A 12,360-nucleotide genomic window follows, 5' to 3' on the forward strand; every position below is an offset into this window, starting at 1 on the left:
TAACCCAGTAATGTGAGGAGGGAAGTTGTATCACCATTTTCCAGATAATTGGGGTTTAGAAAGAATAAATTCCAGCATGACTGCGGAATAGAAATGGTCTCAGTCAAGAGCTTCTAGCTCCACCCTCCACCATAGCGCCCTTATCAACACTGTAAAGGGAGTTACCTCAATACTTTGTATTCTCCCAGATCTGAATGAAGATGTCACAATATCTCTGAATGGTAAGGAACCTTCTATATTCTCCAGCATGAGGTCTCTGACTGGTGACTGGAAGGGCTGGCATAGTTAGACCCAAATAGAATTTTTTATAAACAATTTCTAAGTGGTTGCCAATATTTAAATATTTAAAATTTGTTAGATTCCCCATAACAATCAGAAAAAAAATAATTGTAACACTGGGTCCACGTTTCCCAAGACAACTTAGTGCAGGCAGCTTGCTATAGATTGGGCATAATCTTCCCATATACTGTCATTGAGATTCCTTACCTGTCCACGGCGGACCTTGAGTTTAAGATCCTCTCATTTTAAACATGAAAAAAACTTCAGTCCACAGAAGTTAGTTTAGAATGAAAGAGCTGATATCAAAGTTAGTCCCTTAAAGAGTGCCCCTACCAGTAGGGCAGGAAGCATTTTCACTCAGGTGGGCATTTTCAAGCAACAATTCCAAACATGTGACAAATTGCCTTGTTCTTGAATAGCCCGGCCTCATAGCACTACTTAATTCACATTTAAATTACACTGGGAACAAATACGTTTCACAATGTTCAGCTCCAGGTTGAAGAGAAAAACATACTAATACAGAACTGCAATTACGAGTAATTTCTCTCTGAATCCCTCTCTTTCTCTCCCACTCTAAATTAATGACTACCTTTACAAAATGGCCACATGAGCTTTCAGAGCAAAAGGAGTAAACAGGAGGACATGCATTAATGTGGCAGGCTAGTTACCGCCCACGCCTGAGTTTAGAGCTTTTAGAAATGGAATTTTTTAGATGTGCTTCTCCTGCAAATATCAGGGGAACATAATCTCCCAGAGTCCAGAGGTGGTGGGTGTTGGGTAGAATGACATTTGCATTAATCTCTGAGTAAATATCCAGGAGAGGTAAAGAAGGAAGGAAGCATCAATCCAAGTCAACTAAGCAGTTGAGGACTCACTACGTGTCAGGCATTGAGAACAAGGCTTTCACAGGCATTATTTTATTGTATTTGCACAACTCACAAGGTGGTGAGCAGCAAAAAAGCAAAGACGACACAGGATTAAACCCACATTTTTTGATTCTGGGTTCATCTGGGCGACATTAGGAGGATCTGGGGGAAAATCCCAGCTCCAGAGACCTCAGCATGTGACCTTGGGTTACTTGTTTAACTGTTCTGAGCGTCAGCTGTTCCTCCCTTGTCTCTTAAATGCCGTACGCTAGATGCACAAAACATTTACAGTTCTTTTCTTTCAATTAGACCATGCGGTTCCTCCCCGGGGTTACTTTAATATTGAATAAAACTGAAAAAGCACTGGGGTTGCTGTCAGAAAATTTGGATTCTAGTCTCCACACTGTCCTTTCCTGCTGAAACTCACGGAACTTATCTGGTATTTTTTCCAATGATTTGAAAAATAATATATGCACATGGTAATATAATTCAATCCGTATTAATGGTTATAGAATGAAAAGCGGGTCTTCCCTCCCCACCAAACTGCCATTCTCCTCCTCAGGGCCTATGCCTATTAAAATTACTTAAATAGCCTTCTAAAAGTTTTCTATTATGCACACACACACACACACACACACACTTCCTCAAATGGGAGTGAATTTAAATCTTGGAGATATTGTGTGTTGGCCCATATTACCTCATTATTTTAATATACCTGGGACCACACAGATAGTCATTTAGGTAATTTCCAGGCTTTTGTTAATAATAGCAATAGCTGATATTTATGGATTGCTTACAACGTGCCAGGCACTATTACAAGTATTCTACGTGTATTAACATTTTAATGCAACCATCCTGGGTAGAGGCTATTATCGTCATCCCCATGTTACATCTGAGGAAAATGATGCCCCGATAATTTCAGTACTTACCCCACAGACACAATAGGTGGCAGAGACGAGATTCACACACATTTTTGTCTGCACAGTTGTGCACATCTGTCAGAATATCTGGCAAACAATGGCTCTTAAAGCTGCAGGTAATCAAATTGCATTTTTGAAAGGTCGATATGGTAGCAGGGTGGAGGATGGACCCGTCTTAGAACACCTGTCCCACTCTGCTGTGCTTTCTTATTTTCTTCCCTGTCTCCCTTGGTTAGATGACGAGCTTCTTGAAGGTGGGGACTCTGTAACCCAGGGTGTGGCACAGTGCCAGCATATCGCTGACTCCTAAAAAAATGTATGAATCATTGAAAAACAGGGAAGCCTTCAATGGGAGTGGTATTTGGTATTTTGGCTAGGTTTTAGAGGGTGAATAAAATTTTGATGTAAAAAAGTGTAAGATAAAGTCCTGTGTCAAGAAACAGACAGCAAAGGAATGACTACATAGGATGTTTGGGAGAACAGCAAATTGTCTGGGTTTGCTAGGGAAAGGGTACATGGTGTGATGTCTTCCCAGAGGATACTGGGAAGGAAACATGGAGGCAGAACAGGAGGGAGTCTAACGTTATTCTGAGTTTGTGAGATATCTTCTAGGCCACGTCCATTAACCTGGAGGACAAAACAGATGAGCAGTTATACCCACAATACTGATGTCAAATAGTTAAATTTATTGAATCTCATTTTACAAAACTGTATTTGTCACCACATCAGGTTTCTTTTCTCCACTTTTTCACTTCTCAATGTCAAATGGATGGCAGGTTTGTCAGTATCAGTAGCCTGGGAAAACGTAATGTCAATGCTGTGGGAATATTTTCAGTTTTCATTTATTTTAATCTTCACCACCTCCCTGAATTAATTGCCTGACATATTTATTTTTCCAAGCTCTGGGCCTGTGGACCCAGGTTTATAGATGTAGCTTACAGAAGTACTGCTGAAATTCATTTATATACAAACATACCTCTCAGTGGATTTTGTTACATTTCTGTTAATCTTGAATTTTGTGAAGTTACTTAGACATCTGACAACACATATTATTTTAAATACATGTTAACATCTTTCAAACACTCGATTGTAGATCCTGGCTAATGCATGTAATCAAATTCAAATTAATAATTAGTTCCAATAGCCACTCTTAATATTAGACCAATACTGCCCAACAAGAATATAATATAACCCACAAAAATAAGCCACAAATATAATTTAAAAGTTTCAGGCAGCCACATTTTAAAAAATAAAAAGAAACACCAAATTAAACAATATGTTTCATTTAACCCATTATACCTAAAATATTATTTCAACATGTAATAAATATAAAAGGTTATGAGATATTCTACACTTATTTTTTTATAGTAAGTCCAGAGTATATTTTTACACTTGCACTACATCTCCTTTTGGACTAGCCATATTTCAAGTGCAGAAGTCACGTAGGCTATAGACTATTGTATTGGATAGTGTGAAATAGAAGCTATAGGTACCAGCTCCTTTGAATAATACTATTAGCTCAAAGAGTGGTTAGAATGGCTTAAATCCTCCCTGCTGCCACCCAAGCAGTAATAATGTAAAGTTTCTCTCACGTATGATTTTTAGGGGGGCTCAACTTGTCCCAAACTTTTGTATTATGGTCAAGGATGCTGAGATCCGTGGAGGTGGTGGTGGGGTGGGTGTGGTCAAGAACTACAGGGTTGACTTGCTTGGCCTCCCAGGGCCTCATTTGGTCTCGCTGCTGACAGGTGGAGAAGGAGGTTCAGCATTTTGGCAAGCACCTCTTGACAGAAACTGGAAGGGGACTGAGATAATTAGCTCCCTGCCAGCCCCTCCAACATCCCCCTGTCTGCAGGGAAGGGGTGGGAGAAGTCTACCACTACGGGATAGATTAGCTCCCTGCTCTGTCCTGCTGCCCAGCACCAGGAGAGGACATCAGAACGCTATCATCTGCTTCCACCGGGCAAGGTAGAGTGGGGTGGAAGACCAGTTCCCTCTGACGGGAGGAAGGACAGCAGGGGTTTTGCTGTTGGTGTTTGTCAAAAACTTGTTTTGTCAAAAAAAGTTTTCAGCTCTTAAACCACCCTTTTCCTGAGCCTTTTGCTAGGGGAAACGTGCTTTTTTGGCATGATTTTTCTGTCTCCGTCTGTTAGGTCTAGCCTGGAAGCTTCTGCGGCATCCTGCCCAGGATAGATGCGGTCAGTGAGAAGACTCAGAGAAATCCCCATCATGTCATTCCTGACACCCCAAGGTTCCTAAGCACTCAACTTCTTTCCACTGTTAAGTATTTTCCTTTGCTTGTTTGCTGTGTTAGGTCCAGGGTTATTTTAGTTTTACGGAGTACCTTGGAGGAATGGGGATACTCTTACCTTAGCTGGAACCAGAAATCTCCTAAGTGCAAACTCTAAGCAACACTTTCTAATCCTCATTCTACTTGTGAAAAATTTTTGCTATAAGAGTACAGGCTTTTCCTTGAAACTCATTTCTCCCTCTGCATTTGTTATTGCATGTGATGAGTTTCCTCCTATCTTTTGGTCACTTCTAAGTGTCTGTCAGTTTCCTCTTGGTCAGTAGTTTTCCAAATGCTTGTGTTCCCTAGGATTCTGTCCTAAGTCCTTGTATCTTGTCTCCTCTTTTCTCCCTTCACAGTTTTACCACCGGCTATTGTCTCCAGCCCCTCAGACCTATCTACATAGTTTCCATTGGAAACCTGCAACTGGCTGTCCTGGCAACTATATTACCCAAAACGTAACTTATTATTCTCCTGTGCATGTGCAAAGACATGTTCCCCCCAATTCAGCTCTATTTTGCGTTTCTGAATTTGCTTATAGACCCCATAACCTACCAGGAATCCCACTCAAAATCAGGGCATACATGTTAGTGTTTTCCTTTTTTCCCTAATTCAAGCTCTGGTCCTTCTTCCTGCTAAACGGTTCTCAAATCCATCCCTTAGTCTCCATGCCCTCTGGCAATGCCTAATTTTCTCAAAATTAACTCTTATAATTGTTTTTAAATTTGTGTACTGGCCTCTCTTAGGTACCAATTAGGAGACTCTAGAGGGATCTTTTTTAATGCAAATGTGATGAAATCTGCTTACTTTCCTTAGTAATTTCCCATTATCTCTAAGGGCTGAAGTCTAAACTCCAACTTTGCAGGCTCTTCTACCAGTTTGCTCCACCCATTTCTGGAAATACGCCGTGAGCTCTCAGACCCCACATTGTTCACACTGCTCAGTCTGAAACGTCTTTCTCTCCTCTCATCCACACCCACTCCTACCAGGCATAAACCAACTCCTACCAGACATAAGAGAATCCAGCCGTGTGATGTCATGGGGGAAATGTTCTCCAATGCCCTGTGTACTGTGCTTCTTTTCCCTGTTTCAAAACCCCCCATGCATGTTGTTAAGTGTTGATTTGCTTCTTTGCCTCCCATCTGGATTCTAGGGAGGCTCTGAGGAAGCTTTCTTTTCCACATCTGAATAATCCAAATAGAGAACAGAAAAGTCATCTATCCTTTGACTAGTCATCTTAGACAGGAAGTACACCATTGTGCTGGAGATCACCTGGCTTCAAAAATTGGCACTGCCAACTAATGGGTTTTGTGACTGTTTCCATCTGCAAAATGGGTAAAATATCCACTTCATTGGATTGTTGTGAGGATTAAATAATATAACACAGAACATTGGCATGTGGAAATATTTTGTAAATATTTTCTCCAATGCAGTGTAGAAACATTGGCATGTAGATAAGACTATATCAATATTTGCTATCATCTTAAAATACTTTTTACTAAGCATTACTTACATTAAAAACATGCCTTCCCCTTTCTAAAGGGTAGTATTTGCCACTTAGCAATCCCTGCTCATCTACCAGAAGCACCAATGAACGCAATACATTCTTCAAGAATTCTCCTAGAAAATAGCCACGATAGGGTTTTTTGTTTGTTTGTTTTTTTAGAAATGGGATTACTTTATTAGGAACTTTAGCTAAGAGCTGTTTTTTAATAGAATACATAAAAAACGATACGGTAGACCACTTAGGTAGTGTCTAGTGGTTGAGAATTGAAAGTAGGGAAAATCTTAAATAATTGACCGTTTAAAAGGAGCCACTGAATGGATTTTTTCAAGCTCAAAACTTAGATTGTACTATTATGAAATAGATGTTTATGGCTCCTTTTCAATAGTGTGCCTGTTCCCTGAAAATCAAGTTATACAAAACCATTTAAAAAAATACATGTAAATTGTTCAATATTTGTTTAATTACATTTTATGTAAAAAAAAAAATCACCAGAATAAGAGGCTCCTCCACCGCCTCCAAATGAAACAAACACTCAAAAGCAAAGACATGTATAGATGTGTAGTCCCTCACTCAAAAGTCATGTTCAAATATAAAATTAATCTTTTTTAAAACGCACCTTAAGGAGTTTCTCAGATTTCAAATCCCACCCATTTCTCTCCTTACTTTCCATGCCCCTACGTCCAGTATTTCTTGAGGGAAGGCTTTTGAGGCAACTAAAGGCTGAGGTTTGCGTTTCACTAGTACCTCCAAGACAGCAAGAGTGAGCCTCCTCTTCCAAGACCCCTGGAGTTCTTCTGGATGTCAGTCCAGAGAAGGTGATGGATACAAACCAGCTCTGCATTGCAGTGACCCCTTTAACCATCCCCCCTCCATTGGTTAATTTCAAGGGCATCCATGTGTGAAATGCTCATTAAAAACCATCCCCAGATGTGGTTGAAATTTTAATGCCATGGGTAATTTTTTATTGTCGTCCAATGGAAAAAAAAATTATCACAGCTGATTGCATGCAGGAAAAGCTTTATTAAGTCATGGAACTGTTATACTTTTTAAAAACTGCTATGCAGACTACCCAAACATTTTTAAATTACTTACGAAACTGGCACATCTTTAGTAAGCAAGTTCCATGTTCATCATTTTCTCTGTCCCCACCCTCAATGCTCAGTTATAGAATATTCTTTTATTTATCTTGTTTAGCATATGTATCTCACAGTCATCTGTCAAAGCTTTTGTTGCAAAAACACAATTCTTCACAATTAAATACACAATGGAAAGATGTGATTAGGCGTTTACAAGACTTGAAATGTTTAAAAATAATGCACGATAATAGGGTTACAAGAAGGCCGGTGACATCTTTCAACTCATTTTGCTTTTTCATTCTTTTTCTAACATTAATCTTTGAAACCTGTCAAGTCTTAGTCCTTAAATGCATTGTGCTCCTTTCCCCGTCCCCATCCTCCTGCAATGTCCACGTTATAACAATTAGAATTCTCTTGCCTGAGAAAAAGAAAAATTACTAACTTACAAGGGACATTTATTGATGATGTCTAGCGATTACAATCCAAACCACAGCACAAGTCAGTCATGTACAGGTGACACATTACACTGGCATTGGTCCACATTTTCTGCACACTGTGGGAGGAGAAGGACAGGCTCCTAAGAACCAGGCTCACATGATGATGCACTTGCCAAGCAGCTTCTCGGCTACCTTGGGCATCTGAGATTTCTTCTGGGTAGGCTGGAGGCAGGTGGTGGGCTTCTTTGCGTGGTTCAGCAGCATGTGAAACAGCTCCTGCACATTGACATCCGTCTTAGCCGAGGTCTCCATGAAGGCGCAATTCCACTCCATCGCGTAGGCAACGCCATCCCTCGCGGTCAGCTCTCGGCGGCGGCTGTCATCGCATTTGTTGCCCACCAGCACGATAGGGTACTTCCGCAGGTTTCTGCCTTTGATCTCGCGGATCAGCTCATAGAAGGGCTTCAGCTCCTCCAGGGTTTGCTTCTTGGTGACTGAATAGACCAGGATGAAGGCATGGCCCCTGGCAATGGCGAGGCGCTGCAAACCTGGGTGACGGTGACCACCAGCCGTGTCGGTAATGTGCAGCGTGGCCGTGCCGCGACTGCCGCCCGGCACCTGGTGGTACGTATCTTCGGTAGTTGGTACATACTTGTCGCGAAAGTTGCCGCGCATCCATCTCTTCACCAGTGCACTCTTGCCGACGCCCGCGGAGCCAAGGATCACCACGCAGTAATCTTTGTTCCTCCTCTGCGGAACGAAGGCGCGAATGATCAGCAGCGTGGGCAGAGGCCGCAGCCGCTGCATCAGCTTTTCCTTGAAGCCAAAGCAGGAGTTGCCCATTGTCAGGAACTGGCGCGGAGACCTGCGCACAACTTCTCTCGCACTGAGCCGGCCGTAGGCGAATCACAGGGAGGAAGAAAGGGAGAGTGAGAGACGGGACTACCGTGGAACGTTGTCACAGCGTCTGCCTGGACAGCTTCTCCTAGGGACGCTGGGGAGGGGCTCAGCTTGTTCCCCAACCCCACACCCTCCCTCCTCCGAGGTAGAGCCTGCTTCACTGCCCACCCCAGGCACCCACGAAAGGTAGTGCTGGCGAGGAGGTTCGCTCCATCCTCGACGAGGATGCCTTATCCGGAGGCCACACACGGTTAATCTGCTTTTACAACATACTACTCCACTCTAACTGCAGAATGAGAAGCTGTAAAAACAGCTTGCCAACCCTTAAAAAAAAACGCACACATTGAGCGATGTTACTAACCCTTCCTTCCCTAATAAGCCCTTGTTGCGCTCTTCCTCGCGAATTAAAAATTGTCAACGTCTCTGACACGGATCAATCACGGCGGGCAAGCGTTAGCTGCCGCCCACACCACGATGCAGGACGCAGTTATGGAGATGGCGAGGGGCGCCCAAGGAACCCGCAAGGGCCAGGATGCTCGGCTCGTGGCGCCAAGAGAGACCCATTGCCCGCAGCAACTGTCCGCGGGCATGTCGTCCAGGGACAGGTACCCACCAGCTTTGCGGACAACAAAGCTGCCAGTTCCCACCCGCAACAACCCAGGCTGGTTCCCCAGCTACACCTCGCGTTTTAGTGCCCGAAGAAATGCAGAAGATGGCTTTTACCTCTCTGCGAGGAGAAAATCCAGAGGGCTCGCGGGCAAATTCGCTCCTTTCCCAGGTGGCGTTGGTGGCGGCAGCGGACGCGGCACTGTCAGGTACCTGGAGCTGCAATTGGAGCGCAGGTACAACCAGTGCGCTCCGAGGCTCAGACAGAAATGCTCCAACTGTCGGTCTCTGATGCTAGCACTGAAACCAGGGTGCGCAGGCTGGGAGACTCCACTTGCATAGTACGCAGGGGGGAGACCGGCCGCGCAGTGCTGGCCGAGTCCAGATGCGCGCCCACCCCTCCCCCACTGTACGCCCGGCGTCCCCCACACCCAGAGTACCTGTACCCACAGCCCAAAGCAGAGCAGAGGCGGGTGGGTTCCTAGGTCCACAGGCACTGGCCCCTTTGGGGTTAGCCCTACTAAGGCTTCTGTTATAAGAGGCTTCAGAACCTGCCTACCGGTAGGGTTTTCTATGGTTTAGACAGGTTCTTTGTAAGAGGGTTGAGGGTTGCCTTCTAAATCCAGCAACATTAAGCCATCTATCACATTCATCACCACCCTTTGAGACAATGGGTCTCATTTGATCATCATACAAACCTTGTAATAAAATCAGGGCAGGTGGGGAGAATGGCCCTTGACCGACAGCCAGCAAGAAACTATGGACCTTAAGCTTGTAACTGCTAGCAACTGGATTTTACCAACCTGAATGAACTTGAAAGCAGATTCTTCTCTAGAAAGTGCGTGTAAGACCACAGACCGGCAAACATCTTGATTTTAGCCTTGATTAAGCAAGGAGCCCAGTCGAGCCCATAGACTTCTGTCCTACAGAACTGTGAGTTCTATAGTTGGGTGTGTTGTTTTAAGTCACAAAATTTGTGGTAATTTGTTACACAGCAGAAAAAACTAATACAGCAGATAAAATTACTTGTTCAACATTACAGAGCTCATAAATGATGGACCTATACTCAAACCTAGTTCTCCTAACGTCAAATCTTTTGCTGGTATTATCATTCTATGTCATTAAGCTGATAATCTATTTCTTACTCATTAGTGAAAAAAATTTTTTCATAGCTTTTTTTCCTACCCAAAGGCACATCTTTCGATCTCATGTTGGGTAGAGATCAAGAGTACATGCTTTAGAGGCAAAATTTTAAAAATTTTTTTAAAAATTAAAAAAAAGGAAAAGGAAAAAAACTGTGTTTAGAATGTTTGAGTGTTTCCTTTTTCCTTCTTTTGAATACACTTTAATATGCTTTGAGCTATAGCATGCTGAGAAATTATTTTTTTGAAGAAGGGGAAATGATACCTATGAGAACGAATTGTGGGGATGATTCAAGGAGCTATTTCTTGAAGCACTATTAGAAGGCATATTTAATGCAACAGACAATCCATAAATGACAGCTATCAACCTTCATATACTAATGCTGAAGACTGTATACATACAATCCTGTAGTCTGAGCGTTTTCACAATTGTGTTTTGGAAATGGTCATGAGCTTTTTAATCCAAAGGAAAGCAGATTTCAGTTTGGAAAATATAGCAGGTTCATGCAGAAATAAGTTAGGGGCAGAAGAACTTGGGGCAGGGAGGAAGTAGAGTGAGAATTGCAAGTATTAATTAAATCATTGCCTATTCCTCCTAAACCACAAGAGTCACTCTGCCTATTAAAATCAAAGAAACTGAAGAGACTTTAGGACTGAGAAAGATGAGAAGAGACTCCTGAAAACACTGATGTGCAAGATAAATTAAGATGCTTTTGGAATAAGACACACACACACACACCCAGAGAGGGAGAGAGGGAGAGAGGGAAAGGGGGAGAGAGAGAGAGAGAGAGAGAGAGAGAGAGAGAGAGAGAGAGAGAGAGAGAGAGAGAGGAATAACTGGGGTGGAAAAATATATACCCTAAAGTTAAAACATTTAAATGCTAGAAAGGTGAAATTAAGAGATTATTAATTAGAATTCACAAGCAATGATGAAAATACAAAATCATAGCTCTTATATCCAAACTGAGTCTTGTACCTCAAAAGCTAATATAAAATATTTTACCTTAAGAAGAGACCTATCAAGAAGGAACCGGAGCCAGACAAGGGCAGTGGATGTGGTTCCCCCCAAAGCCGAAGACGGCAGTGAACGTATACTGAACTTCAGTCACCAGCGATAACCTGTTGACATGACATGCTGGCGTGGATCAATGAGTCTCTGCAGTTGAATTTGACAAAAATCGAACATTTGTGCTCTGGGGCTGCTATTGTCAGTTTATGGACATGCTGTTCCCTGGCTCCACTGCCTTGAAGAAAGTGAAATTCCAAGCTAAGCTAGAACATGAGTACATCCAGAACTTCAAAATACTATAAGCAGGTTTTAAGAGGATGGGTGTTGACAAAATAATTCCTGTGGACAAATTAGTAAAAGGCAAGTTTCAGGACAATTTTGAATTCGTTCAGTGGTTCAAGAAGTTTTTTGAAACTATGATGGAGAACTATGACCCTGTAGCTGCCAGACAAGGTCAAGAAACTGCAGTGACTCCCTCCCTTATTGCTCCAGCTCTGAACAAACCGAAGAAACCTCTCAGCTCTAGCAGTGCAGCTCCACAGAGGCCCATTGCAACACACAGAACTATCGTAACCCCTAAGGCTGGTGCAGGTGAGGTGCGAAAGAATCCTGGTGTGGGCAATGGGGGTGACGAAGCAGCCCAACTGCTGCAGCAGGTCAACATAATGAAACTTACTGTCGAAGACTTGGAGAAAGAGAGAGATTTCTCCTTTGGAAAGTTAAGGAACACTGAATTGATTTGCCAGGAGAACGAGGGGGAAAACAACCCTGTACTGCAGAGGACTGTGGACCTTCTTTATGCCACAGATGAAGGCTTTGTGATACCTGACTAAGGGGGTCCCCAGGAGGAACAAGAAGAGTATTAACAGCCTGGACCATCAGAGCAACATTGAATTCTTCACTCCAAATCATGTGCTTAACTGTAAAATACTCTGTTATTATTCTTAGAGGACTCACTGATTTCTTTTCATAGAGTACCTCTTCTGAAAGTGTACTTCGCGGAAGTTTTGCTCCTTTTCCACTAAGTTTGAGTTAGGAGCTTTTACCTTGTAGCAGAGCAGTATTAACATCTAGTTGGTTCACTTAGGGAACAAAGAGGCTGACCATGGGGCTCCCCGAATGGATGCTGGTAACGGTGATGACTGGAAAAGGTGTTTTTATGTGATATGCTGAGGTGGAGACCTCAGTAGAGAAATGCAAAGACTGATTTGAATTTTAAGCTAATGTGAAATCTTGGCAGAGAACATTTTAATAAACAAATGCCTTAAGAGTATTTAAAATATTTCAAAACATAAAATGTAACCTGACAGGAGATTTTATGTGTTTTA

General features: G+C 42.7%; 1 protein-coding gene and 1 pseudogene across 1 annotated transcript; one reads left to right on the forward strand and one right to left on the reverse strand.

The window, feature by feature from the left end:
- Nucleotides 1–6,821: 6,821 nt before the first annotated feature.
- On the reverse strand, nucleotides 6,822–9,203 carry DIRAS3 (DIRAS family GTPase 3). Its single transcript, XM_033113387.1, has 2 exons — nucleotides 8,999–9,203; nucleotides 6,822–8,261 (listed from the first exon to the last, which is right to left on the reverse strand). Exon 2 carries the CDS (start codon nucleotides 8,216–8,218, stop codon nucleotides 7,529–7,531), a length of 690 nt encoding a protein of 229 aa, XP_032969278.1. The 5' UTR covers nucleotides 8,219–8,261; nucleotides 8,999–9,203; the 3' UTR covers nucleotides 6,822–7,528.
- On the forward strand, nucleotides 8,750–12,013 carry LOC117027090 (microtubule-associated protein RP/EB family member 1-like; annotated as a pseudogene).
- Nucleotides 12,014–12,360: the final 347 nt, after the last annotated feature.

This window comes from Rhinolophus ferrumequinum, chromosome 9 (assembly GCF_004115265.2).
Source record: "Rhinolophus ferrumequinum isolate MPI-CBG mRhiFer1 chromosome 9, mRhiFer1_v1.p, whole genome shotgun sequence".
NCBI classification, from domain to species: Eukaryota; Metazoa; Chordata; class Mammalia; order Chiroptera; family Rhinolophidae; genus Rhinolophus; species Rhinolophus ferrumequinum.